The sequence below is a fragment of the Polyodon spathula genome, chromosome 15 (assembly GCF_017654505.1).
Source record: "Polyodon spathula isolate WHYD16114869_AA chromosome 15, ASM1765450v1, whole genome shotgun sequence".
NCBI lineage: Eukaryota > Metazoa > Chordata > Actinopteri > Acipenseriformes > Polyodontidae > Polyodon > Polyodon spathula.
Window position 1 is genome coordinate 6,910,584 of NC_054548.1, and position 24,463 is coordinate 6,935,046.

Genomic DNA, 24,463 nt, shown 5'->3' on the forward strand with positions numbered 1-24,463 from the left:
CATGCATTTTGGTGCATACATAAATGAAATAAGGCTTGCAGATACAGTAGTCCGTCGCGTATTTGACTGCGGTGGAGAAGGGGTGGATATGTAAAAAGTCGGATGAATGAATTGTTTTAAATATCATCATATACAGCAGTAACGGTCACTATATTCACACAATTATTATTTTGAGATTCAGCTTTTATTAGGGAGCTCCCCTAAATCCCTTGTTTATAAAGGTACAGGGTATTTATGCTTGTGACAGTAGATTAGATGTCTGCCGTGTTGGTGCGTGCATTCGCTGCTGAGTGACAGGCAGGAGATTTAGATGGAGGTAGAAGTTGATACGCCCCGCAGGTGAACAGGATTTATTTACATATTGACACACTGAACAGTATGGAAACCTTGGTAGGATCTACAATCTCTGAAGTAATCTTGTTCTGTTCAGTAATAAATTAACTCTGGCTCCTCGCTCGGCTGTTGGCTGTTTAGACTTGCTTACTCGCTCTTCGGTATCCAACCGTGGTTCTGGTTCTGGTTCCGGTTCACACACACACACACACACACACACAGACACACTCGCACAGATCAGTGGATTTCAACTTCTTTAGCCCAGTTGGCTTTGCTTTTGCAGCAGCCCTGAGGGGAGTAAATGGAACCTTTTTATACCTGATGCCCCACTGGAACACACCTACCTGCTGATTAGATTCCACACCTGGCAATCTCACACAGCAGGCAGGCTCTCCCCGGAGCGTCAGGTACTTCATTCATTACAATAAATACACACTATTTACAATATACATATACACAAAAAAACTTATGCTAACTTATGACTACAACTGTATATAATATACATAAATAGTCAATTCTTGTTAATACAAGAGTCTAAGCCAATTGCATACTATCAGTTTTTATTGAAGTTACAGTAATTTCAATTACAAAACAATGAAATGTATGATAAATTTGAAAGTACCGTGTATTTAATTGAAACAGTTGTAGTGAACTTTTAAAACATATACATTGCAAATGAACTTCACTTAACCTGCATGTCCCATTCCAATCACCGGCATTTTTAAACCACAAAAACAAGGCGTCCAACATCAGATACTGTGCATGGTGGTGCATTATCCACCTCTTTCGAAACATCTACTTTTGTCTGCAAGGATAATGCATGTTTTTGCGCTGCTTCGTGGAAATGGCATTGATTCGTGAGCACTGTGGCAATACAGAACAGAGGAGCTAATTTTAATGCAATGTAATACATTTCCCAATGTCTCAGCTGTTCGATCTAGGGAGTTTAGTTTTATTCAAATTGTTCTTCCCTGGGAGGGAAGATTATTTAGAAGCCAGTCTTGAAATTGCTTCAAATAAATCAGTGACATAATAATAATAATTTATGGTGTATAAGTAGGAGTAACGAACAAAAATGTGAGTGTAACTGTGATCTGTGAACCGTTTCAGGTCTGACTTTTTTGTGGTGCCAGAGCTGCTGTAGTCAGAAGTCCTGTATAGCTGGTAAACATGTCATGAAATGCCCCTTTTCTGCTCTTGTGCAGGCCTCTTGGTTGGTGCTCTAGATGCTGTGTTGGACTCCAATGCCCGAGTTGCCCCTTTCCGAATCCTGCTGCAGGTACCAGGGTCTCAGGTGTACTGGGCCATCGCCAGTGGTAAGTTCCATTTTCCTTAGGTAGTAGTTGTACAATAATAACTGTTAATGATTAGGTTAATGTTGGGATTGGGCCTAGACCTAATAACATCCAATAATACAACTATTGTTTAATGATGCCTGGTTATAAATGCACAGCTGTGTGAAGTAGTTTTTTAAAAGCAGTGAGTAGTTGTTTCTTGATGAAAGAAATGTACAGTCCATTTCTTCAGATATAAGTTTGGTTTATTCAATATATACAGGTTTAATTCCGGAAACAAAAAGAACGCTCAAAGCAAAACAGTACAGATCACACTTTCATATGCAAACTGCACGGTGAAAAACTTAAGTTCAAAACATAACAGAACAAAATAATACAATGCAATACTGTAGGTTTGGTCCTCCAGGATTTTCTTGATCGACAAGTCTCCAATACTAGTCTTAATGAAAGAGAAAAGTGAGCTGAGTGCACCTTGATTAAGTAGCCACTGACCTCAGCCCCACCCTCCTTTCTTCTCTTTGTGGGTTCAGTCACCCCGGGCAACTCCCTGTGGAGAGCCTCATGTTGTAAAGAAAACTGGTTCTTGCTAACACTGCCTAAGATGATGTTATCTTGGTGTGGCCCTTTTTGATCTTTGTGCTTAACCTATGTTATCTCTTGAGCGCATCGGTTCCTCCAGCAATGTGCGATCGTGTTTATTCCAGACTACTGTGCAAGAGCAGAACCCTGCTGGGGGCTCCACACTCGTAATAGCAGCTTATTGAGATCTTCACAGCTGATATGTCCATGTTTTATATAGTGACAAGACAGTACAAATGTGCAGTTTATTTATTTACATATGAAACTTAAAACTAATTCTTCACTACCAAAGGTTATGTCATTTGGGACTATATAATACTACAGATGTATACACAATCAAAGTTTTTTGTTTTTTATTTTATTTAAATACTGTTTTAATTATTTGTATTCCCCCGAATGACAATTAACTTTGAAATAACCATTGTATAAGATGTATAAACCACTTTGGGCCGCACCACTGGGTGGTTAAAGTTGAAATTGGTTGAATAGGGTCCGTAAGACAAATGGTTTAGTTATTGCCTCCATTGTATAATGAGCTGCAACATTTTTGTTCTCGTTTCAGCAGTTGTGAATGAACTATTGGTGTTTATTTTAGTGGTCAAACAGTAGAAGATCTAAGTTCTGCTACTTTAACTCTATTAATCCAGTTGCTGTTTCCCCCATGTGTGATTTGTTGACACTTCTTAACTTTAATACATACCATAAAAATACACTGAAAAGAGTATTATGCTCTGCCACTATTTACATTATTGAAATAAATCCCCTTTATTAGAATAGGTTTAAGGTTCTTCAAATCACAAAATGAGTAATTTATTATATTATGAAAAGTACAGTTGTAATGTTTAAATCAACTTAGCACTTTATTGCTTTATAATTCTGCAATGAATCTGTAACATAAAAGTTGCAGAGCAACTGAAGAAGAAAAAATGTCATTACAAAGTTATTTAAAGTAGCATCAGTACTCTAGAATATGAAACAACCTGAAAGTCAAGAGTAGGACATCACTGTGGTAATGTAAGTCATGGAGAAATCTCTTTCAGTAGGCTTGCAGACTTTTCACCTGGGTTCAAATCTGAATCTGGACAATCTGAAATGTGGCACAAATAATAACCTGGGTCTGAATGGGGAGAGGGTGATTGAGTCAGGAATGAGGTGCAGCGCTGGGGCTGAATGGGGAGAGGGTGATTGAGTCAGGAATGAGGTGCAGCGCTGGGTCTGAATGGGGAGAGGGTGATTGAGTCAGGAATGAGATGCAGCGCTGGGTCTGAATGGGGAGAGGGTGATTGAGTCAGGAATGAGGTGAAGTGCAACTTCACTGTCTTGAATGCCATCAGTCCTGTATAATCCCATGGAAGCCCCAACATTTTCTCCAAAATGTTTTCTCTATCATGACAGCTGCTGTGTTTTAATGCTTTTTTATTATCGGATGAAGGTGCCGTGGTAGAGGAGATAAACCAACACTGGGATTGGCTCGCGCAGAACCTGCTCCACACCCTGCCAGTCTTCGACAACAAAGAGGACATCACCAGCTTTGTCAGTGGTAAAATCAAGGTAGGGTCTCAGAGATAATCCTCCTGTAATGTTAACTGTGTCTCTGTCTCAGTCCAGGGAAATCCCATTTAATATGCATTTAAAAAAGTGGTAGTGTTGAGAGCATTCCATAAGGAAATAGAATTTTCAGTTAAACACAGTTAAGCACAGCTGAATGTCTTTGTCAAACTAAAACATGCACAAGGATAATCATCTCCTATTTAAACTCCTGTTTAAATATACAGAAGTGTGGTGGTAATATCCATGTTTGGGAATGCAGAGGCCCACTCAGAGCTCTAATCTCGAAATATCTTGGCATTTCTGAATGGGTTTCTGAAATGATGACTGTCGTTGAAAGTCATACTAAGCTTAGCAGTCGCTATTAAAGAAATCCATTCATTGGGTGGAATATTTGTTTTTTGTTCTAACCCAATCATTCTGTTTTTTGTTGGGATACAACTTCTCATTACAATATTTTTCATGTATTTTTAAAGATGTTACACGTATCTGCTTGGGAATACCAAGCAATTTAGTGAGCAAAGAGCTCCGAGTGGGGTAAAATAGGGGATAGGGTATAGAAGGTTAGACCAGATACATTTTCTTGATCAGTGTTTGCATACCTGGTCCTCAAGTACCCCATTGGTCTAGGTTTAGGAACATAAACTGAATATAAAATAGAGCAATCTCTGCAAACTTCTGCTTTGTGTGCTTGTTTAAACTATATATTTATAATTCCTGGTTTTAAAACAGAGAGTCTAAATCAAAATGTGTAATAATTATCTTTTTCTTCAAAGCAGAATATTAGTCATTGTCAATCCCATTAATACATCACCGAAGGATTGCAAGGATAACGACTAAGGATAAAAAATTAAAAGACTCAATGCAAGAAGACAAGCCACACTAAAAATTGTCCAAAAGAATGCATCATAGAACAACATATTATTAGTGTATACAAAAAATGAGCTATAAAGGACCCTGGGGGTACCCTTTATGACCTGCAGCTGTAAGTTGTAGCAAGATCATGCTTGTTTGAGAATATAATAGGGAAAGTGTAGGGTTTCAAGGTGGGTCTCTACAGATATGTGTTTATGAAATATAAACAAACAAACTTGCTTGTTTGCATTGAATACAGTCTGCTTTCCAAAAAAACAAAAACTAGAGTACTGTCACAGGTGGCCTTGGCATAGACCTTGTGTGCTATAAATCACAGGAACCCTTTGCATGGCAGGTCTCAGTTGCTAGGGTGAGCAGATTCAGTTACAGTGAGTCTGAGTTACAGTGAGAGAAAATGTTGGGGACCAAGCGATATGAAAAATTGTGAATTCTGGTCCACCCCTGTATTTTGGATGGAGGGTGTGCCTCCTAAAATTACCCTCTGTGAGCAACATGAGATGCATTAAGAAAACAATTATAGAGCCAGGGCTATTGTCCATGGTTCAGAAATAATTCTGAGCAGAGCAGTTGAAAACAATCCTTTTTTAATGTGTGGGTGTGATAACTGCAGAGGTGGATCACCAGTGACCAGTCCAAACCCTGCCCCATCTGTAGTTACTTAGTCAGAGACTGTTGAAATCTCTTTGAATGTAATAGTCCTGAAGGGATGTCATTTTCAAACTTGAATGTAGACCCACGGGATGTAAAGAGAATTTAATGTGTGGGTTGTGACAGTGGTCATCCAGTGACATGGGCTCATTTGGGTAAGCTAGAATGTGAGGAGGGTGTTCCTGCCAAACGTGTACAAGTGTCTTGCAGGTATCAAGTAAAGACCCTGGTTGTCCATACTTGTGATGTAAAACGCTGGATGCACAGGCCTGTCGTGGTGTTTGCAGAACCAGTCTGAGCTGAGCCTGATGCAGAGTTTGAATCTTGCTGGGAACCTACTGTTATTAGACAGGGATTGGATGATTTAAACTGGCCTGTATTGATTGAAGTAATATGATATATGCTTTGTCAGTAATTATAATACTGTATATGTTCCTTTTAAAGATCTGTATACTCAGTAGAAAACAATGGCTAGCTGTTGTGTGCAGTCTATGAAAGCACCTGCTGGAAGGAGCCAGACTTGGCAGGCTCTTATCATAAGGCCTTGTTAGCATATTCCAGTTTTATGAGAAAAAAGTAGCCAATTTCTTTTGTTACTTTGCTTTCATTACTTTCGGATAACAGAAGGTAGGAGTATTAGAAAATAATTGCAGTAGTGCCTCATATTAATCAATACCAACAACTGGCAAAAGGCTAGGATGTCTTAAAAGCTGCTTCAACTGGATTTTGTATGAACAGAGAAAAAGGTCAAACTCTGTTCAGTCACTATAACATGTTAACAATAGATGAAAATAATTGGACCTTCAATTAAAAGCTTAAATGACTTCATAACAGATCAACGGAGTAAAATAATATTGAGATTTCTAGGAGCAACTGTTATGCTAAAGTAACTGAATTAGAAATACATGTTATAAAATAGTTTAAAGTTAAACTGTTATACAAATAACATTATTATTGTTGAAAGAACATATTACAGTTAAAAACAAAAAGTTCAGTACTAACTGACACTGTTAGAATATTGTAATAATTTTACTGTGTTTTAAAGAATATACAACAGGCATATATAATTTTGCAGCAAATTGGTGAACAGGTTACAATGATTTGAACTAAGAAAACTGAACAAGTGTTAATGTTACAAATAAAGCTTGTCTATGTGCCTTTGCTATTAGTGCACATACAGCTTGTAACCTTGAAAAAAGCAGGCATCTGGGGGAACTAAACACTGAAGCTAGGTATTACAAAATAGCAAAAACAAAAGGGTAACCCTTTTTAGACCAGAACGATATTTGAAACTAAAAAGACCTATTTGATTTTATTTGATTGTGTTGTTACTAAGCATAGAGGTTTTAAATAAAAAATATATATTCTGATCTAACAATAGTGACAAAACTCTCTGAAGAGAAATAATGTTTTAAGTATTTTGATGTAATAAGAAACATAATATTTAAACTAACAAGTGTTTTTGCTTGTTTAAGGCTCTACTGTAATACAAATAGAGTGTAAAAGCAGGAGCGAGCATTTAATTTAATCAGTTTAAGAATGAGTTCAGTTTCTTTCTCCAACTAAACAAAAAAATCTTTTAGACATTGCACTGTCCATGAAATTATTGTATATGAAGTTAAACTGGCCTATTGACGGTACACTGAAAAGGTAACCTAATATGCGGCTAAGAGGGACATATATTTTTGACCCAGGTTAATATAATCAAATAGAGTTGGTGTTACATATTAAAAACAGCATCTCCTTTTACACATATAAACTTGTATTATAGCATGGATTCTGTGAACTCTGGTCCACCTGACTATGAACTATGAAATCATGTTCCAATATATTTTGCCAAGAATTTATATCCAATTAGTTTTAAAAAAGGAGTTGATACGATCCTTCTAGAATGTATCATTAAATCAAAGATAAGAAATGTCAAGGCCGAGTAATGATTAGATTTACTTGGGACTTCTGATGTATTTAATGGAGGGAAATTCCTATATAAGTCCAAAACAAGACCCCATTTGATACCATTGATCTTGATCTTGCAAGTTGACGTTGTCCATGCCTGAGGGTCTCTAAAAAGCTGATTGCAGTTTGGGTCATATTTAGAATTCTCTGCCTTTTGAAGACCGTTTCTGTCCTTGCATTATATTCTGCACTTCCATATATATTTTGGAAGGTAAGAACTATTTTGAATCTATATCTATTTTATATTGATGCTTTGCTATAAGGTAGAGAGTGATATATTGGATGCTCTAGAATTTAGCGGTGGGCATTGTTAGCTTTTTGCATGACTAGCCTAAGGGCTAAGCATATGATAACTATATTTGTATTACTGTATTGAAGTTTTAATGCTGTTATACCTGTAAAGGCACTAGAGACGCCCAGATTGCCTGTCAGCTGGGATTCAAAGTAGTCTGTTAAAATACTGAGTGCATTAGTAAGCATTTAATAAATCGAAAGGGTACTAATAATACTCTGCTTCATTAAAACTGCAAATTAATTGAGTCTGTGTGATTTTCTTGATTGTTTAAAAGTCATCTGGATACATTGCAAGCCCAGTGCACGAGCGATCCACTTACAAGAAACATCTTTATGTCCTCCTGAACGTCTCCCCTGAATTTAAGAGTGTGCTCAGAGTGTGTGTTTGTGTGTGTGTGTGTGTGTGTGTGTGTGTGTGTGTGTGTGTATCTATATCTATCTATCTATCTATCTATATCTATATATATATATATATATATATATATATATATATATATATATATATATATATATATATATATATATATATCTGTGCAAATCTGACAGTACATTGAAGGCAAAGTACTCTTAAGTGTAAATTGAGAATCGTTAGAGCAACAATTAAACAATTACCAGGACAAAGGCTCGACAAGAATCAGCTTTCCGAGTGAAAGCTTTCAGTGCTTAAGTTAAGCACTGTTTGGATGGAACCCTGATGTCAATGAGTTGACAAAGTATACTACAAAAGTAACTTGAACCTTAGTTTGTCTGACAGAATTGTCTTTTGGGGATACAGCTGAAAGAAGTAACTTTTATTTTTCCTTGAGTCATTCTGAAACTTTTTTCTTTCGGTATAAATGTAAAAATTTGAAATGCATACAAAGATGAAATGTGTAAAGGTGAAAATATATAACTGGGTGGCTCCAAAGGAAAAAGCACTGCCTGCTTGGAATGCAGGGAAAGTTGTTGACTGGAGACCCCCATGAAGAGCTGCATTGGCTTTAATGCTCATGCAATGCTAAGCTGTGGGAACACAAAGCTTTGTGGCTTAGAACTTGGTTTTAGACCACTGCATGGCACACCAGGGGAGACTTGGGGTTTGATAAAACAGCCTCAAACTAGTCTCCTGGTCTCCTGGAACCAGAACAAGACTCACAGACTTGGCCTTGGCCTCCAGGGCTCAGTAGCTTGGAAACATCTGTTGCTGAGGATCAGTGGGTAGGTGAAAAGAGGCTATGTCTGTCAGTATATGGGTTATAGAGGCGAGACCACAACATTAGATAAAGATGGTTAACATTTTGACTATGGTTAGGTAATCCACAATTACAGCTAATCCTGGCCTGTAAATCCAGCTGTTAATCTGTTAAAAGCAAAATACTCCAATATTCATAGCATGATTTATTTTTTGGGGGACACAGTTACTGTAAGATGCTTATAAAAGTAAAAACGTGCCTGGATTTGGCATAATTAAACAAGTAATTGACTAGCTTGCGCTTTGCCAGTTCAATGAAACATTGAGACACTCGTCTCCCCTTGTGGAATTTAGTATATAATACCAAGTTATCAGACAGATGTCTTGTGAGCCCTGCAGGTTTTATGTTGGACTTCCATTTCGTGTGAGTCATCCCTCACTTATTCCATTGAAAGATTGTTTTGCCTCATTATATTCACTGATCTTCACTTCCAGTAACATATGCCAATGACTTATCAATGTCACCCCTCTCTGCGCTGTTTCTAATCTGAGGTTTATTTTAAGATTCTGTAAATGTCAGAGACAGGTTTTTGAATAATCACCAGTAAGAATCAAAGGACATCTAGGAGCAGGCCTATGATTTAGGGCGCATGATAGGGGGTGTGGGTTATCGACTGACAGACAGGGAGACACACATCTGTTTACACACCTCGCTCCTATACTAGTAGGATCTATAATCCCGAAACTAATCCCTGTTTCTACACAAATTAAACAAACCCCAACCCCAGTTGTACACACAGTCGTCAGTGGTTTTGGCTTCTTTCCTCTGGAGCTCCAATCTCGGCAGCGTAATCTGTAGCGGGACCCTCTTTTTAGTAGAGGTAGCACTTAGCCGTCTTCACACCATCTTTAATTTCTTAACTGTGTTTTGAACAGTGTTTTGGATGTTTTGTATCTGTTTCACCCTGCACTAGGCTACCATTTCTATATATACCTGCACGTCTGTTTAACCTAAGAGAATGCTCACCATTACACATTAGCTTATGTCTGTCAGTATACCACTTTCTGTTATAGAGTCTGCCTCAAAATTAATCTGCAGATGGTGCACAGTATATATTATCATTTATTATAGGGCTTGGCCAATAATCTCTTTGGTTTTATTTAAGTGTATCCTGCCACTACACTATAGATTAACTCTGTGCTGCAGGTATTAGGATCGTCTTCAGCCCTACAGTACTTAGCAGTATAAATGGATTTCACTAGTGTGAGTGGTCATATCACCTGTGGCACAGGGAGTTAAATGCAGTATAGTGGCAGGATACATTTCAATAAAATTCAAGTGAAAATAAAGTCTGGAACAGTATGGCTGGAGCTCCCTATTGAAAGGTGAACTTGTTTTTTCACTCTCTCAGGGACTGATCGCAGAGGAGTCGAGGAGCAAGCTGGCTGAGCAGGAAGAGGATCCCGAGAAGTTCCGAGATGCCTTGGTGAAATTCGAGACACGCTTCAGTCTCCCCAGCTCGGAGAAGCTGGTCACCTACTACTCCTGCTGCTGCTGGAAGGGGCGGGTCCCCAGGCAGGGCTGGCTGTATCTCAGCATCAATCACCTCTCCTTCTACTCATTTCTACTCGGCAAGGAAGGTAAGGCTAGCATACTAATATCATGGCTTTTCATGGAATTGATGAGATCCATGCACTGCCTTGTAACTTTATTAGGACCCGTACCTAGTACTGGGTTGGGCCACTGTTTGCCCTGATCCCAGTCACTTATATATATATATATTTTTTTTTAATGTTAAAGGATGATATTTACAAGTACTTGTATTTCACTTGTGAGGAGGTGGTTCTTCTAAAACTACTTTTGATATTTATGTGTAGACAATTAACTGTCAAATTGTGTTCATGCCATTCACTTTTAAATTTAAATGACAGAAAGGGTGAAAGGAATTTACTAGCAATTTATATTTATGCATTACTTTGGTGTAGCTAGACAATCATAATCAATCATTTTGGCTATACTATATAAAGTTTGTATCAATATGATCTCTAACATAGACACTCTTCTCATCCATGTGAGGCACCCTGCTGTAGTGTTAAGAGATGGAGCTGGTCTGAGTGTTAGAAGTGCAGTTATTCCACTTAGACCTCCAGTGTTCTCAGACAACACTGTTACATCCTTTCCAGATCCCCCTTTTTGTTATGTTGAGCAATCTCACAATGACTGTTTATCTTCCCTTCACCTGACACAGAGTGAAGTTATGAGTTCCTGTTAATCTTTGTGTTTTGAAATGCAACTGCAAGGGTCAGGAGCCCTCTTTACTGGGTCCATCTACATAATTTCTCCTTAACTGGGTCACACAAATAATCAAAAGAAAACAAAGTAGTAGAAATGTTTGGAATCAGCTGTGTTTTATCATTAGTCATTGATCAGCTCTTTACAGGTGACATCACAGATAAACATTTGCTTTTTCTTTTTCCATTGCAATCAGGCTTTTTCCTTTTTTTTTTTTTTTTTTTTGCTTGCGCCAGGCTCTAGCTTATACTGTGTGTTTCCTTTGTTGTAACATTGGAAAACTTTTTCTGCATCCGCTTCTCAATCTTACAGGAAAAAGCTGAGAGAATTAGATTGGGGAGGCGGACAGGGTGGCTTGGTTTACAGACCAAGGAGCCAGTAGGGTCCTGGTTGCAAGCCAGTGTTATTCATCATCCACAGCAAATGTTTGCAGCAGATATTTATAGCTCAGCGGTTTCCGTTGGTACCCTGTTTTGAAGGCATAGCCAATCAATCCTTTACACTGAATTGCTGCAAGCTTGTCCTCGTTTTCACATGTTGTCAAGCTTCAATACCCAGTACAGCAGACGATTTCTGCTAGATAATTGATTATGGCAGCATTAAGTGTTTTAAGCTGATAATGGCTGATGTGGCAACCTGCTATAAGGAGGTTTTTCATGGATTATGTCCATTTGTCTTTTTACTGCACACTTCCCTGGTCAAGTGACAGATTTTCTGCCCTGGCTGCAACATGCTTCAGGCCCTTATTGCCTTTTTTTTAATTTTGTCTTGGATTATATTAAAATGTAATTCCATTAAACATGCATAATGATACCTGTAGTGTGTATTTGGTTTAATTAATGCTGATAAAAGACACAAGTGATTTTTTCCCCACACATTGAGTGGCTCCATCATTCTGTTTTGTGTAGCACTAGTTCGTTCGAAAACACAAGTCGTGTCAAGGCAACAGGTTGTGGGGGACGGGATATTTTTTATTATTTTTTAAGCTGGTGTGAATCATTATAAAACCCTTGTGCAGAGGGTATATCACTGTTGTTCGTTAAGTATGCTCTGGCTTCCACCAGCAGTGGGAGATTATAAATCACATATTCAGGCTGTTACAGCTCAGGAAGCACAACAGGAATTAAAAAGACAACACTTTTTATTTCTCCCAATGATTGATGGCGTAAGGTGGATAATAAACACCAAAGCAATGTGGTAGAGAATAGAAGATAGTTGAGGGAAAGAAATGAGTTTGTTTCAAAACACTGCACAGTGCTCTGTTAAATGTATAACTCTTATATTACAGCTGCACACTTGGTCAAGCTGAAAACCACAAATAACTTCACCGTGTTTGGGAGTAGAATGGAAATTTGTAATAATGGTTATGAATAGCAGGAACACTAATATATATATATACACACACACACACACACACACACACACACACAGTACTCTGCTGTACAAAACATTGTTTTAAAGGGCAAACAGATACATTAGCACATGATTAACTTGCTCTACATTCGTTCTGGTTATCTAAATACCACACCATCTGGAAATACGCTTTCGTATTTCTTTAAGAAGTAACTGATAAACGGCTGTTGTACTGCTGTGCGATCTAACAATGTCTCATTACAGGAGGGATGGACGCACTATATTTGTTCAGCAAATCAAATACTCCACAGGCTGATGGTGCCAGTGGGTCTCTTGAGTATTTAGTCTCTTAGTTCTTAAATGTTGGAAAACTGCCAAGGATGGTCCTATTGTGAATATTTAAAGGGTAGCTTTAAATATTTACAGTAGATCAGCCATCACTTAGATCTGTTGAATTGAACCCTAGATACTGGAACCTGCTTGGCTGGTTTTGTTAAACAGGTGCATGATGGACTCCACATGCCTTAGCTGTAGGCCAGAGTATTCTACCTGTTCATTGCACCTGCAATGTCTGCTTTATATCCTTGTCTATGCATACATTATGTATGTTACTGATACCTTGTTTCACTTGCATGCTATTTATTTGAGAATAAACCTGTGTGAGTATATAAAAAATAAACTTTAATTCTGCCTGGGTAATCATTGTTAAATAACAAACTGTGACATAGTGGGTGCTTGTGTGAAGATTGCAACCCACTACTCACAAATAACACAAAGGAAACGCTTCAGGTTCTGGAACTGTCAGTCTTTTATTGTTCACCTTCAATTTAATGCCAGAAATACTAACTAAACACAATGAATTCTTCTTGGATACAATATGTATCTCTAAAATACCTTCACACAGCCTCTCCACAGTGATGTCCCTCCAAAATGAATGACTTGGCTAGGTTTATAGCCCAGTCAATTGATTAATGGCTCACAGCTTTCCTATTGTTTGGAAATGGATGGCTTGCTTGGCTCTGGATCATTCCCTATTGTATCAGAGCCAAGATGGCTGCCCCCCCCCCCCCCCCCCCCCCCCCCCAACACTCCAGGGTCCTAAAGACCGCAATTTCTATCCAGGTATGTACACTCCTTCACACAAACCCACAGCCTTTTTCGGTTTCCCCTGTCAAATCATGGTTATATGAGGCATCTGTTTTATTGTATTCTTAAATGTCCTTCATCAATTTCACCCCTTAACCCTTGTTCAGCTGCATCCAGCTTGAAAATTATAATGGTGTGAAATTACAAGGTGCTCCACTTGCTGCTCAGACCAGCAATTACAATACACTGCCTACTGTTTGTATGATGTGGGGATCACTAGTTCAACAGTTTATTTCAAATAAGTGTTCTTAACTTTGAAACATCTTTGAAGAAAGGGTGTAAGACTGTGGTCTCCCATGTGTGCTCGACAGGCGCCTTCAAAGAAGTTATCAAACTTTCTGAGCTGTCCCACCATTTCGGAAACTCAGGAAGACACGAGACCTTAGAGATGGAAGTTACGGAAACTACTGTATTAGTATTTTCATAGAAGGGCCAAAAATTTGCACACCCTTTTTCAGATTCACCTTTATGCTTAATTCACAGTATAAATCCATGATGCTTGATGTTGCCATCTAGAGAGAGCTGAAAGAAGTACATTTGACATTGCAAAACACCTGCAAATTGTGTAGCTTTGTAGAGATAAAAAGGAAGTTACACAGGTGTGTGAGCTTGGCACTAGGGAGGTCAAGTTTAACTGTGCACACTAAAGTAAACTGGTATTTTTTCTTACATTTAAATTAATTATCACAAAAAAACAGACAACATTTCCATGGATAGCATAAACTGTAGCAGACCACCTTAAAACCTTTTGGACTGCACATTCCTATCTAAATGTAGCATTAACAATGTTAGGCATTCTCTTTTAAGTGAGTTAATCTTTTCTTAATCAACAGCAACAGATTAAAGAAATACTGATATTCAACTACAAGCTTAGCTTCAAGTGATTACTAATCTATCAGCAGTGCAGATGTGCTGTGCATTCCATGTGAGGAACCTTCACAAGTAAAACAGGGACATAAAATAGGGTTTTCAGGGCTGTAAGCACCTGCTATTACATTTCTTAAACTCCTACATGTTTTACAGAATAATAGTAATCATTCCAAGAGGAATGGAGGGCATATGTATGCCAGCAGTCATTTCTGCTGAAATAAACCCAATTTACAGTATGTGTGAAAAATACAAGACTGTAAAGGGTATAGACACCCTGACAGGTTGAGTGAGATTCCAGCTACAAAAAACATAGTTTTTAGGTGTATGTTGAATGTCTTCGTGTAGGTAATGTAATGCATATTCCTATGTTAGTGGCAAAGTGTAAAATGAGGTACTCAGAATTGCACAATAATGAGTTTTGATGAGTTGTCCCTGCACTTAGCAAGTTGCAGACAATTGAGTTGGACGCGCGGTCTTACTTGTTGCAGTGAAACTCGTAATCCCCTGGGCTGATGTCACAAAGCTAGAAAGGAGCTCCACCAGTTTCATCACGGACACCATCCGCGTAACAACACGAAGCAAAGAGCGCGACTTCTCCATGTTCCTCAGCATCGACGAGGCCTTCCGGATCATGGAACAGCTGGCAGACATCACAATCCGAAGGCTGCTGGACAACGAGGTGTTTGAGCTAGACCAGTCTCTGCAGGAGCCAGCACACATAACAAAGAGGTAAAGCCACTGAAAGAGGAGAGTGGGGAATCGGAGAGTCATTAATGTCTCATGGCCTTCCTCATATAAGAACCAAAGAGCTAATTTTGTTGCAAGTGATATGATTTTGGTCTCGAGCTAACATACCTCACAATTTGGCACAATAGACAGTTTTTGCATGAGAGAGGCTCAGGACTGATGCAGTGATGTACAGGTCAGTATTGAAGTGCCTGTCTATATCTGGCGCCATTGTCTCTAATCCTTCATAAGCAGTAAGTTCACAATTATATAAAACCGTGTTTGGTTTGATCATATTCTCCAGAAGTCAATGTGAAACATTTACAAAGCATTTACTCCAGTCTGTAATTGACTCCTTTTATTTTAATAAAACTAGAACCAGTAGATATATCATCCATGAACACACAGCAGTGCTGAAATAGTTTAGAAATACGAAACTAAAATGTAGTTCAGTGATAAACTTTTAATCAACCTTGAAGTCTTTTTCATTTAAATACATTGAAGACTCTTCTAATCTAAATATTTATCATTGAATTTAAGTTTTTTTTTTAAATTTCTAAAAACTTGAACCCAGTAATATAATTCAAGGTCTCTTAAGTAATCTTAAACAACACAATTACAGATAAGTGAACTGTTATCTTTGTTAAAAAAAAAAAAAAAATCTGTGTCACAACAACCACTACAATGCTCAGAACATCACCTGCACAAAGATAGTGATTACTCAACTCAGACTGCATTGCTGCCTAGCAAAGTCCCTGTTAAAATCCCCTTGAAACAGAGTTGGTCATTCAGCCAAAAATCCAGGGAACACCAGCTTTAAAATGTTAGGTAATTTTGTTTGTGGTTGACCAGTCATTGATACTACTAGGTTTTTTTTTAATGGTAAAGCCCATCTGTGTTTTATGAAAAGATTTTTTGTTATATCACAAATATGTTATTTCCTTAAAAGCTACCAATTTTATATAATAGTTAATCTAAATTACATTGTCAAATCTGTTATCACTATTACCTTGATTAACACAGAAAAACAAATCTAGTTCAGGAATAAAGGCCATATATTGGTGATATAGTTTTGTTACTGAATCAAGAATTCCCTGTATTAAATGATGGTGAGTGTAGCCAAATGATCAGAAAGCGAGTGCTTTTCATACTTATGCAAAATAAAGAAGTTCGCAAATATAATTTTGTTCCCCATATTTTGTAGCAGTTTTAAACCACAGTACGGTATGTTTGAGAAGTAGCTTATGAAACTGAAATGTTGTATTAATGTCTTTATCCATTTTCACTGTGAATTCCTTAAAAGTGGCTTACATAAACAAAAAATGTTGCTTCTGTAGATCTTGTCTGATAAACACAGCAAGCACTTCAAAATGCTTGCCGTACAAAGGAGAAAAACGCGGTTTCATTATTTTTATGTTGACATTTTTTGACCCAGGTTATCCAGTGCAGTTCCTCACCCAAGCTGTTAAGCCTTCTACAGCTCACCCTTTTTCACACAGCACTGAACGTCTTCATAATCACTTTGTGTGACAATCATCTGCCAATTTTGACCCAAACTACATCAACAAATCTGAAGTTGTTGATGTTAACACAAAATCCTATGTGTAATAGCTCCCCAGTATTTTTCTACTATGGTGTCTGATTACATATCTTTCTGTACTCTTCGTTCTGCTGATGCAGGTCTTTTGACTGTTCCAAAAGTTTGTTTCAAAACTGTAGGTGGCTTCAGCTACAAAGCCCATTTTTGTGGATTCTGAATTCCTTGACTTGAATGGTGTCAATTGTATCTGTCCAAAAACATTTCATATATATATATATATATATATATATATATATATATATATATATATATATATATATATTATTATATCACGTATATAACGTTTTTGATTGCAGCATAAACTTGGCTGTAACTCCGAAAATAATGAAAACAGTTGTTTCCAGATCTAAATTCTCATAAAACTCTAAAAAAATCTATCTGTAATAATTTAAAGAAAGTCAGCATGATTACAAAATTGTATTATTTACTTGTTCTGACAGTGTACAGATTTCTAAATACATTTTTAAACCAATGCAGAATAAGATAGTGTGAGTCGATTTGGTGGGAGTAGGAATTCAGCAGCGTTTTGCTTGAACTACAGTCTGTTTAATGAAACATCTGATAGGCCATCAAACCATGAATCGAAATATTCGAACCGTGAGGTGACAGTTAATATTGCCTGCAGGGTCCTGGAGGAGAGGGCCCAAAAGGAGTATTTCCGTGCCCTGTTCCGGCTGCCACGGCAGGAGAGACTGCAGGAGGTGGTGAACTGCTCCCTCTGGACGCCCTTCAGCCGCTGTCACACTGCAGGAACAGTGTATACCTCCGACAGCTATGTCTGCTTCATCAGCAAAGAAGAGGGGTGCTGCACCCTGGTCATTCCGCTCAGGGAGGTATGTGCACGCTGCCGTTACAGCTTACATTGCAACTGGGATATGCAGCTACAAGACTTGTATCGCTTCTGTGCTGTAGAGGGCTTGGTGTGCAGTGTAAAATAATGGTGTTGCTAGAAATCTTGGGCAGCATGGTTCAGTCTTTTAATAGCTGTATTTGTATCTGTTATTTGAGACATATGGTACCCATATTAAGCAGTTTGTTCAATTACAAAGTGTCCAACACGTTTATGACCCATGGTGCTGGTCCTAGAAATTTGTTTCCCATCATCGGGTGCTTATCACCTGCCAATATTCATTACTCTGTCAGAACTGACTTTAAAATCACCCTGTATTTTATTGCATTACTGGATAATAGCATTTGATCATTACATTTTGTTATCAACTGAACCAAACTGTGAGGATCATTTCATATGAAAATGCACACATGTGACTTGGGCTTTTCTGTTCTGGTGAACTGCATAACATTTGGGCTTTGCAATAACAATGACAACTGTAGTCAGAGTCTTCTATGAAATGGAAGTTGTTTTGTGATGCATGCGACTTGCTTCATTTCTCATTATTTTGTTACTATATCTCCCTTGGACAGTAAATGACACCTGCTGCTTAGTAACGTTCACCCATTTCATAAACACTTTCTCGGTAATACCGGTCTCAAAGCAATGCCCCTGAGGCTACAATGCTGTCTGCTGATGTGGTTTGCATGTTTTCTGTGAGTTGTGTCTATCCACCCTTGTTTACAGTGATCCTAACAGAAGTGTCTGGTAAGGCAGTGGCTTAGAAGGGAAACTTGCAAGGGGCTGCTGTTAATCAGTATAAAGGGATTAATAGATGCCGAAGTGATGGGAAAAGAAAGCAAATTTAGATTGAGGTTTGCTACACTGGATACACCAGCAGGTGCCGTTTGTGTTGCTATTATACGCTGTATTGTATCTTTATTTTCATAATACTTTTTTTTAATAGGGCTGTTTCCCTTTTGGTAGTCCCAGTGCAGTCAGAATTATAAATAGTCATATCCTATTGCTGTATCATACTATACAAAAACATGGTAAGTTGAAAACTTGATACAAAAAAAACTAGCCTTGTAAACATTTTTCTACTGGAGCTGTTCAGCTCTCTTTACAATTGTATATACACCCATGTAAGCACCTGCGCTTATCTAAAATAAAAACTGCAAGTAGTGTGTTGACCATGCAAATCTGATTGATTAAACATCAAACAAAACGTATACAAATAAATTCAAGGTTGTCAGTTTGTTTGTTTAGCTTCCAATGTTTTCCAGAAGAATGCCAGTGTTGGGAAATTTCCTACATTACAGATATCAAAGTGGATTGTGCTTTACTAAGATTTCAAGCTGCCCTAAAAGTCACCTGTCTGGTGAATTGCATCCGTTAGTTATTTCTTTGCTTTACTGCCCAACAATGAAACTGTTACTGTGTAACTGTGCTGTCTTTGTCATGTGTACATGCAATCCTATAACTATAAAACAGTCCAAAGAGCAGAGTACTCAGGCAGAGCCCTTCTGTGTGGTCAAGATGAAGAAATATCTCTAACTACACAGAAATTCATTTAAAAGCAAGAAATAGTTTATTGAGGTGGTCTGGGGCCTATCTCATTGACAATGGAAAATACAATATGTGCCTCTGTGGAGAAGTATGTGTTTATGTGTGATAATTCAGGAGGATTAGGACCCTGAAGAATGGAGGACCACTGTCAGCTATCTTTGGAGGTTTTGTTTTTAATAGGAAACCATGTTACTTGTAGGCTGTTTGAAAAACAACAGGTTAAGTTTACACAGCCCTTCGTAATTAGAGGTAATTGACTGAACCCAGCTCCCTATATAGAGACTGGGTTTGTCATTAGTGAGGAGAGAGAGAGACCAGGAGGAACGTTTGCTGAATGTAACACTCATAAGAAAATCTCTGTAAAAGTGTGTTTGATTGTGCAAAGTGCAGCAACGTTTAGCTGTCTCCACTCCACCATTTATGTTACAGAGGGAGATTTGTTCCTGTTAAGTGTTTAGTTAGGCTCCCTGTTTGGAACTAGAGTTAATTTTTTTTTGCTTGTTTGTGTATAATTAAAGGGCCAGTGGCCCTTTCATCATCTTCAGTAAACCATTCTACCACCTATCGCATTAAGACCTGTTTTGTGAGCGTGACCTACACCATCCTGACCACTAGGGGGCTGTTTCACAGCCTCATAAATTAAGTAGTCTGTTTTAATTATCTAAACAACATCTGCTGCTGAGTGCCTTACCAGCAGCTTCCTTCTCTTTGGAATGTTGTGCCCTGCTGCATTTCTGGGACGGTTGCAGGTGTTTGAATACATTTGCACACAGCTAACTGTGTTTGCATTTTGCATATATAATGATAATAGACAGTTGGCCAAGTACCTAATTTTAATTTAAAAAAACAAAACAAAAAAAAAAAAAACATTTGGCCAATATTGAAAGATGGATTTACACTAGCTTGGAGACAATTTAGGTGGCATACCTAAACAGATGAAAAATTGAGCATTTTACAAAACTATTCTGTCATTTCAGCATCTAATAGAGGGCCCCATGCATACAGTCTGTGTGTCCCTGTAGAATTTGACATATCTAGAGAGTCGCTTACCCAGTTGGGATGAAACTTAGTTTGGAGTTGTCTGGTTGTCAGTCTATCTGTATTTGCGTGTCCCATATTTATACAGATGCACACAGTGGATGCAAGTCATGGGGCTGTATTGCGCTGCCATTCAAAACCCCGCCCCTTTTTAATGCTCTGTCATTGCAGCTCGTGGTTTTCGTGGTGATTTTATACGCCTATGTATTAACATTACTACATACAATAAAAATACAGTGAAATCAGGCAGTATTAAGATCTCACGATGTTTATATCATTTAAATAGACCCCTGTGACATACATCCACTGTATGTATTGTGTTATATTTATTCATAGTGATAGCTCGAATTTTATATTTACAGCTGTGGCCGAAGATGAATGTCACTAGTTTTACATAAAATTGCAATACCAGTTAATATAAGGCAAAAGTGTGTGTGTGTGTATGTGTGTGTGTATATATATATAATATATATATATATATATATATATATATAATATATATATATATATATATATATATATATATTTGGGGTTTTGCATACTTGCAATGACTTGATTTTTTTTCAAGCTCATTTCTGTTTCTCTTAACAGGTGATCTCAATAGAGAAGATGGAGAACACCAGCCTTTTGCCCAACCCGGTTATCGTCAGCATACGGAGCAAGAAGGCATTTCAGTTCATTGAGATCAAAAACAGAGACAGCCTGGTGGAGAATATGAGAAAGCGCCTGGAGAGTGTGCAACATAAACAACAGACATGCCACAAAAAGACAAGGAGCAAGGAGCTGGTAAGGGTTTCTATAGAAACACAAACACAATTGTGATCACTTTGTTCAGCCAGCATGATCATGGGCCCTGTTATTTTGTTCTGTCTGCAAAGTTTCAACAAGTTAACATGTAAATGTTATAAAACTAGCACAAAGTAACTTGGGTTTAGGCAGCCGCAAAAAAAATATTGGAGGCTGCGTTTCCATTGCAGCAAGAACAACAAAAATCGGGCCAGTTGTTTCAAACAACACACAACAGTTTTCAAAATTAATTTGGTGTATATATAGGGTGCTTATAAAGGGATTTAACAATAATTGTGAAACTGTGTCACTGGGAACTGAGATTTAGCAGGAGGAATTGCCACATGGTTTTCTCCATGGGGGCTGCTATACATTTGAAATTTACAACAGTTGTATTACCTGCACTAAATACAGGTAGTGTTCAACACAGATAACACACAGACCTTGGAAAAGCAAATTGTGGATTTCAAGAGCAATGTTGCTGCAATGAGCTTAAAGTTACAATGCCCTTGCAGTTTTGGTTTTCCTATCTGTGGTTTACAACATACTGGCAAAAGTGGATGTTGTAATTGAAGCAAACGGAAATCACGTTGAACAGAATATGGATAAAAACCTCTGAATAACGGTAAATGGACCGCCCTATAAACCGCATTGAAAACTGATGAGTCTTTATACTAATAGAAATGTCATTAGGTTGTTTTTTTTTTTTTTTAATATAACGGATTTCCAAGAGAAAACATCACATGCTTTTGTGCTGATAAGGGAGGTTGTAACATTCGATAAAACTAAAAAAGAAACTTGTAAAGTTAAATGAGAAGTGTTATAACGGCACACTTCTCCTTGGGTGTGTTCTTTTCTAATGGTCTAAACAGAAGTACTGTACCGTACTGTGCTTTGGGGGTAGAGTATAGCAGGCCAGCACACTTGCTTCTTACAGCTTTCATCTGAAGAGGTCTCGCTTATCAATGTTCCTGACTGTGTCATTGTCATGGTCATCAAACATTCTTTGATTTATATATTCTTTGATAAGGTCTATGTGGCAAAGTGTAAGCCTTGCACAATGAAATATGTAGTTTATTGTATGTTTTTGTGTTAATTGTTACAATCAGCTGTTCCAGCAGGCAGGTGGGCGTGTCTCAACGAAGCATCAGTATAAAAGCATGGCGATCGCTGTGATCGGGGCTGCTGCAAGGCCTGCCGGTTTCACGGCACCTTTTGAGTTATAGTTTGGGGTATTGTGTTTTATTTTGCACTTTTTGTACAGTTTGCTGTATTTGTCCTCTGTGCGTTACCATCGCTGGTAACGTCACATGACCGCCTTTATTTTACTTTCGTTTTCTGTTTTTGTTAATAAATCCTGCGCGCCTGTGCCGGCGTTTCAACACCACCTCAGTCTCTCTGTATGCTTGAACAGCGGCTACCCACACGCGTGACAAACATTACCTATGTACTTCAAATGGTTACAAATAGTAGCTTAGAACGCTAGGCCTTGGAAGTAAAAAGGTTGAGTTCTGGCTTGGAGAGCATGTTTTCAACAAAAGACAGACATCCCAGATGGGCACTGCAGGAGTGATTTACTGAAAACTGTGTGCATCATACAGACTGTACCCAATAAAGACCCAATGATATAAACATTTTGCATGTAATAACCTGCTGTTTTCATACTGCTGAATTTAGACTTGATTTAATACTTTTAAAAAGGCAGACCTAATGCTGAGCTGACAGATGTGGGTATTGGCTATGTTCCGTTTTAGTTCTAATTCCCTTTACTGAAGAGCAGAGTATTTTATACAGCAAGGTGTGCCTTTATTTGATTGACAAAGGACAACATGCACAAAATGTGTGGGCAAGAAAGCTTATTCTTCTGATACCTTGAGCGACTTCATTCAAGAACAGGTGTGTGAATGGGTGAAACTGAAAGGCAAGCTGTAGATTTACTCGGAAGACAGTTTTTCCAGCTGACACTAATTTCACTACCTGTGTTACAGGTAATAAGAGCCCTAATACTTGCGTTCTGATCCTCATACTTGCGTTGTGTTCTGCATATAGAAAACTACAGCACTTGGGATCCTATTACATGTAACACAGGAAGTGAATGGAGAGTGAATGAAAACTTGTTGTGGTAAGACAAAAGGGAGTCAAAACGTTAAGGGACTTGTGTTAAGTGTTGTTAAAGTGAGGTAAGAGAGTGTTTTGGAATCCTTGGATATTACACATTGAAAATGGAAACTGGATCCTGGGTAGATAATTACCCCCATAGAGTTGAAAGTGTCTCCCTGCTTGAACAGCGTATTTCATTTCTGTGTTACCTGTGAAGGTTGGGTCAGGTCCGGTAATTGAACCTGTTTCTGTAGCAACATAAAAGGGACGCATGTATAAAATATAATACCTTTCTCGTACTTCAAAAATGTTAATATCTCTGTTTTAAACACTTTCAGATCTCTCCTCTGCCGTATTACTCATTATACTACGATGACATGTGTACAGATAGCGAGGCCATCGAGCCAGCTGGAAAACAGAACAGACATTCGCTGAATGAAGAAGCTTTAATGTCTACTTTTCATCACACTGAACCGGAAACTTCGGACTCCAGAGTTGTAAGTGTAAAAATTAAAATACAGGAACATGGGTGACCAAATTCAGGATTTCCTTAGCTCTAGTATATATTGCAAATCCTGTGGATTACCTTTTAGGGCATTTCTTTCTCACTGCAAGATTTGACACACAGTAGAAAACAGCCTTTCAAAGAAGGCGCTTCTAGTACATGCCATATATATCTTACAAACACTAAAGCTATAAGCGGCATCTTTTTAATTGACCGTCAATTGCTTGCGGAAAAGTAGCATTGTGTTGGGTTCACAGTCTGCATGGTGACTCTGCCAGAACAGTAATACGTAAGGATGAGAAAAAAAAAAAAGTTAATTTTAAACTGTAAATCACTTTTATTACTGTTTTTTATTGCTTTTTTAAAAAAAAAATATTTTTTTTTGTTAAAACGGATTTGAAAAAAAAAAAAAATCTTACGACATCTAGTTAGTTCGGGTGAATGTCCTGAAACATCATCTTCCGTTTGTGAATTTACATAAGCATTTTGTTTTTTATATATACTTAACATTTGTTGTTTTCAGATTTGCTACCACTGTTTTGTTAAACACACCCAGTGCTTTTCCAACTTGCAGGTCACCTGCAGCTTTGCCCAAGGCTAATCAAACTGATTTGTCATTTTGGAGGTGGAATATGAATTAGTCAGTTGAAAATGAGCTGTGAGTCACAGAAATCACCTGTCCTTCACCCTCACACACACACACCCACACATATGTATATAATATAATATATATAAACAGTAGCTCGGCCTGCTAACTAAGCAATGTGTTGAAAGTGGAATTCCTTAAGTTCTAGTTGTGGGTATACAACAATATGTGTGGCTTGTAGCCTTGGGTCCCTTGAGATTTAGAGTCAGGCATTCTTGAGGCTAACAAGTGAATATGCAATATCCCACAGATATAGCAGGTACTGAGCTGACATGCCATGTTTCCAAGCTGTCTGAAAATTT

General features: G+C 38.0%; 1 protein-coding gene across 1 annotated transcript in view; it reads left to right on the forward strand.

The window, feature by feature from the left end:
* The window catches only part of LOC121327645 (TBC1 domain family member 8-like), a 60,515-nt gene that overhangs the window by 21,422 nt on the left and 14,630 nt on the right, over positions 1-24,463 (forward strand). Inside the window, exons 2-8 of the mRNA XM_041271777.1 lie at positions 1,539-1,649; positions 3,640-3,758; positions 10,113-10,341; positions 14,851-15,091; positions 17,314-17,521; positions 20,716-20,910; positions 23,349-23,507. Coding sequence (XP_041127711.1) covers positions 1,539-1,649; positions 3,640-3,758; positions 10,113-10,341; positions 14,851-15,091; positions 17,314-17,521; positions 20,716-20,910; positions 23,349-23,507 — 1,262 coding nt within the window. The remainder of the gene's footprint in view (positions 1-1,538; positions 1,650-3,639; positions 3,759-10,112; positions 10,342-14,850; positions 15,092-17,313; positions 17,522-20,715; positions 20,911-23,348; positions 23,508-24,463) is intronic.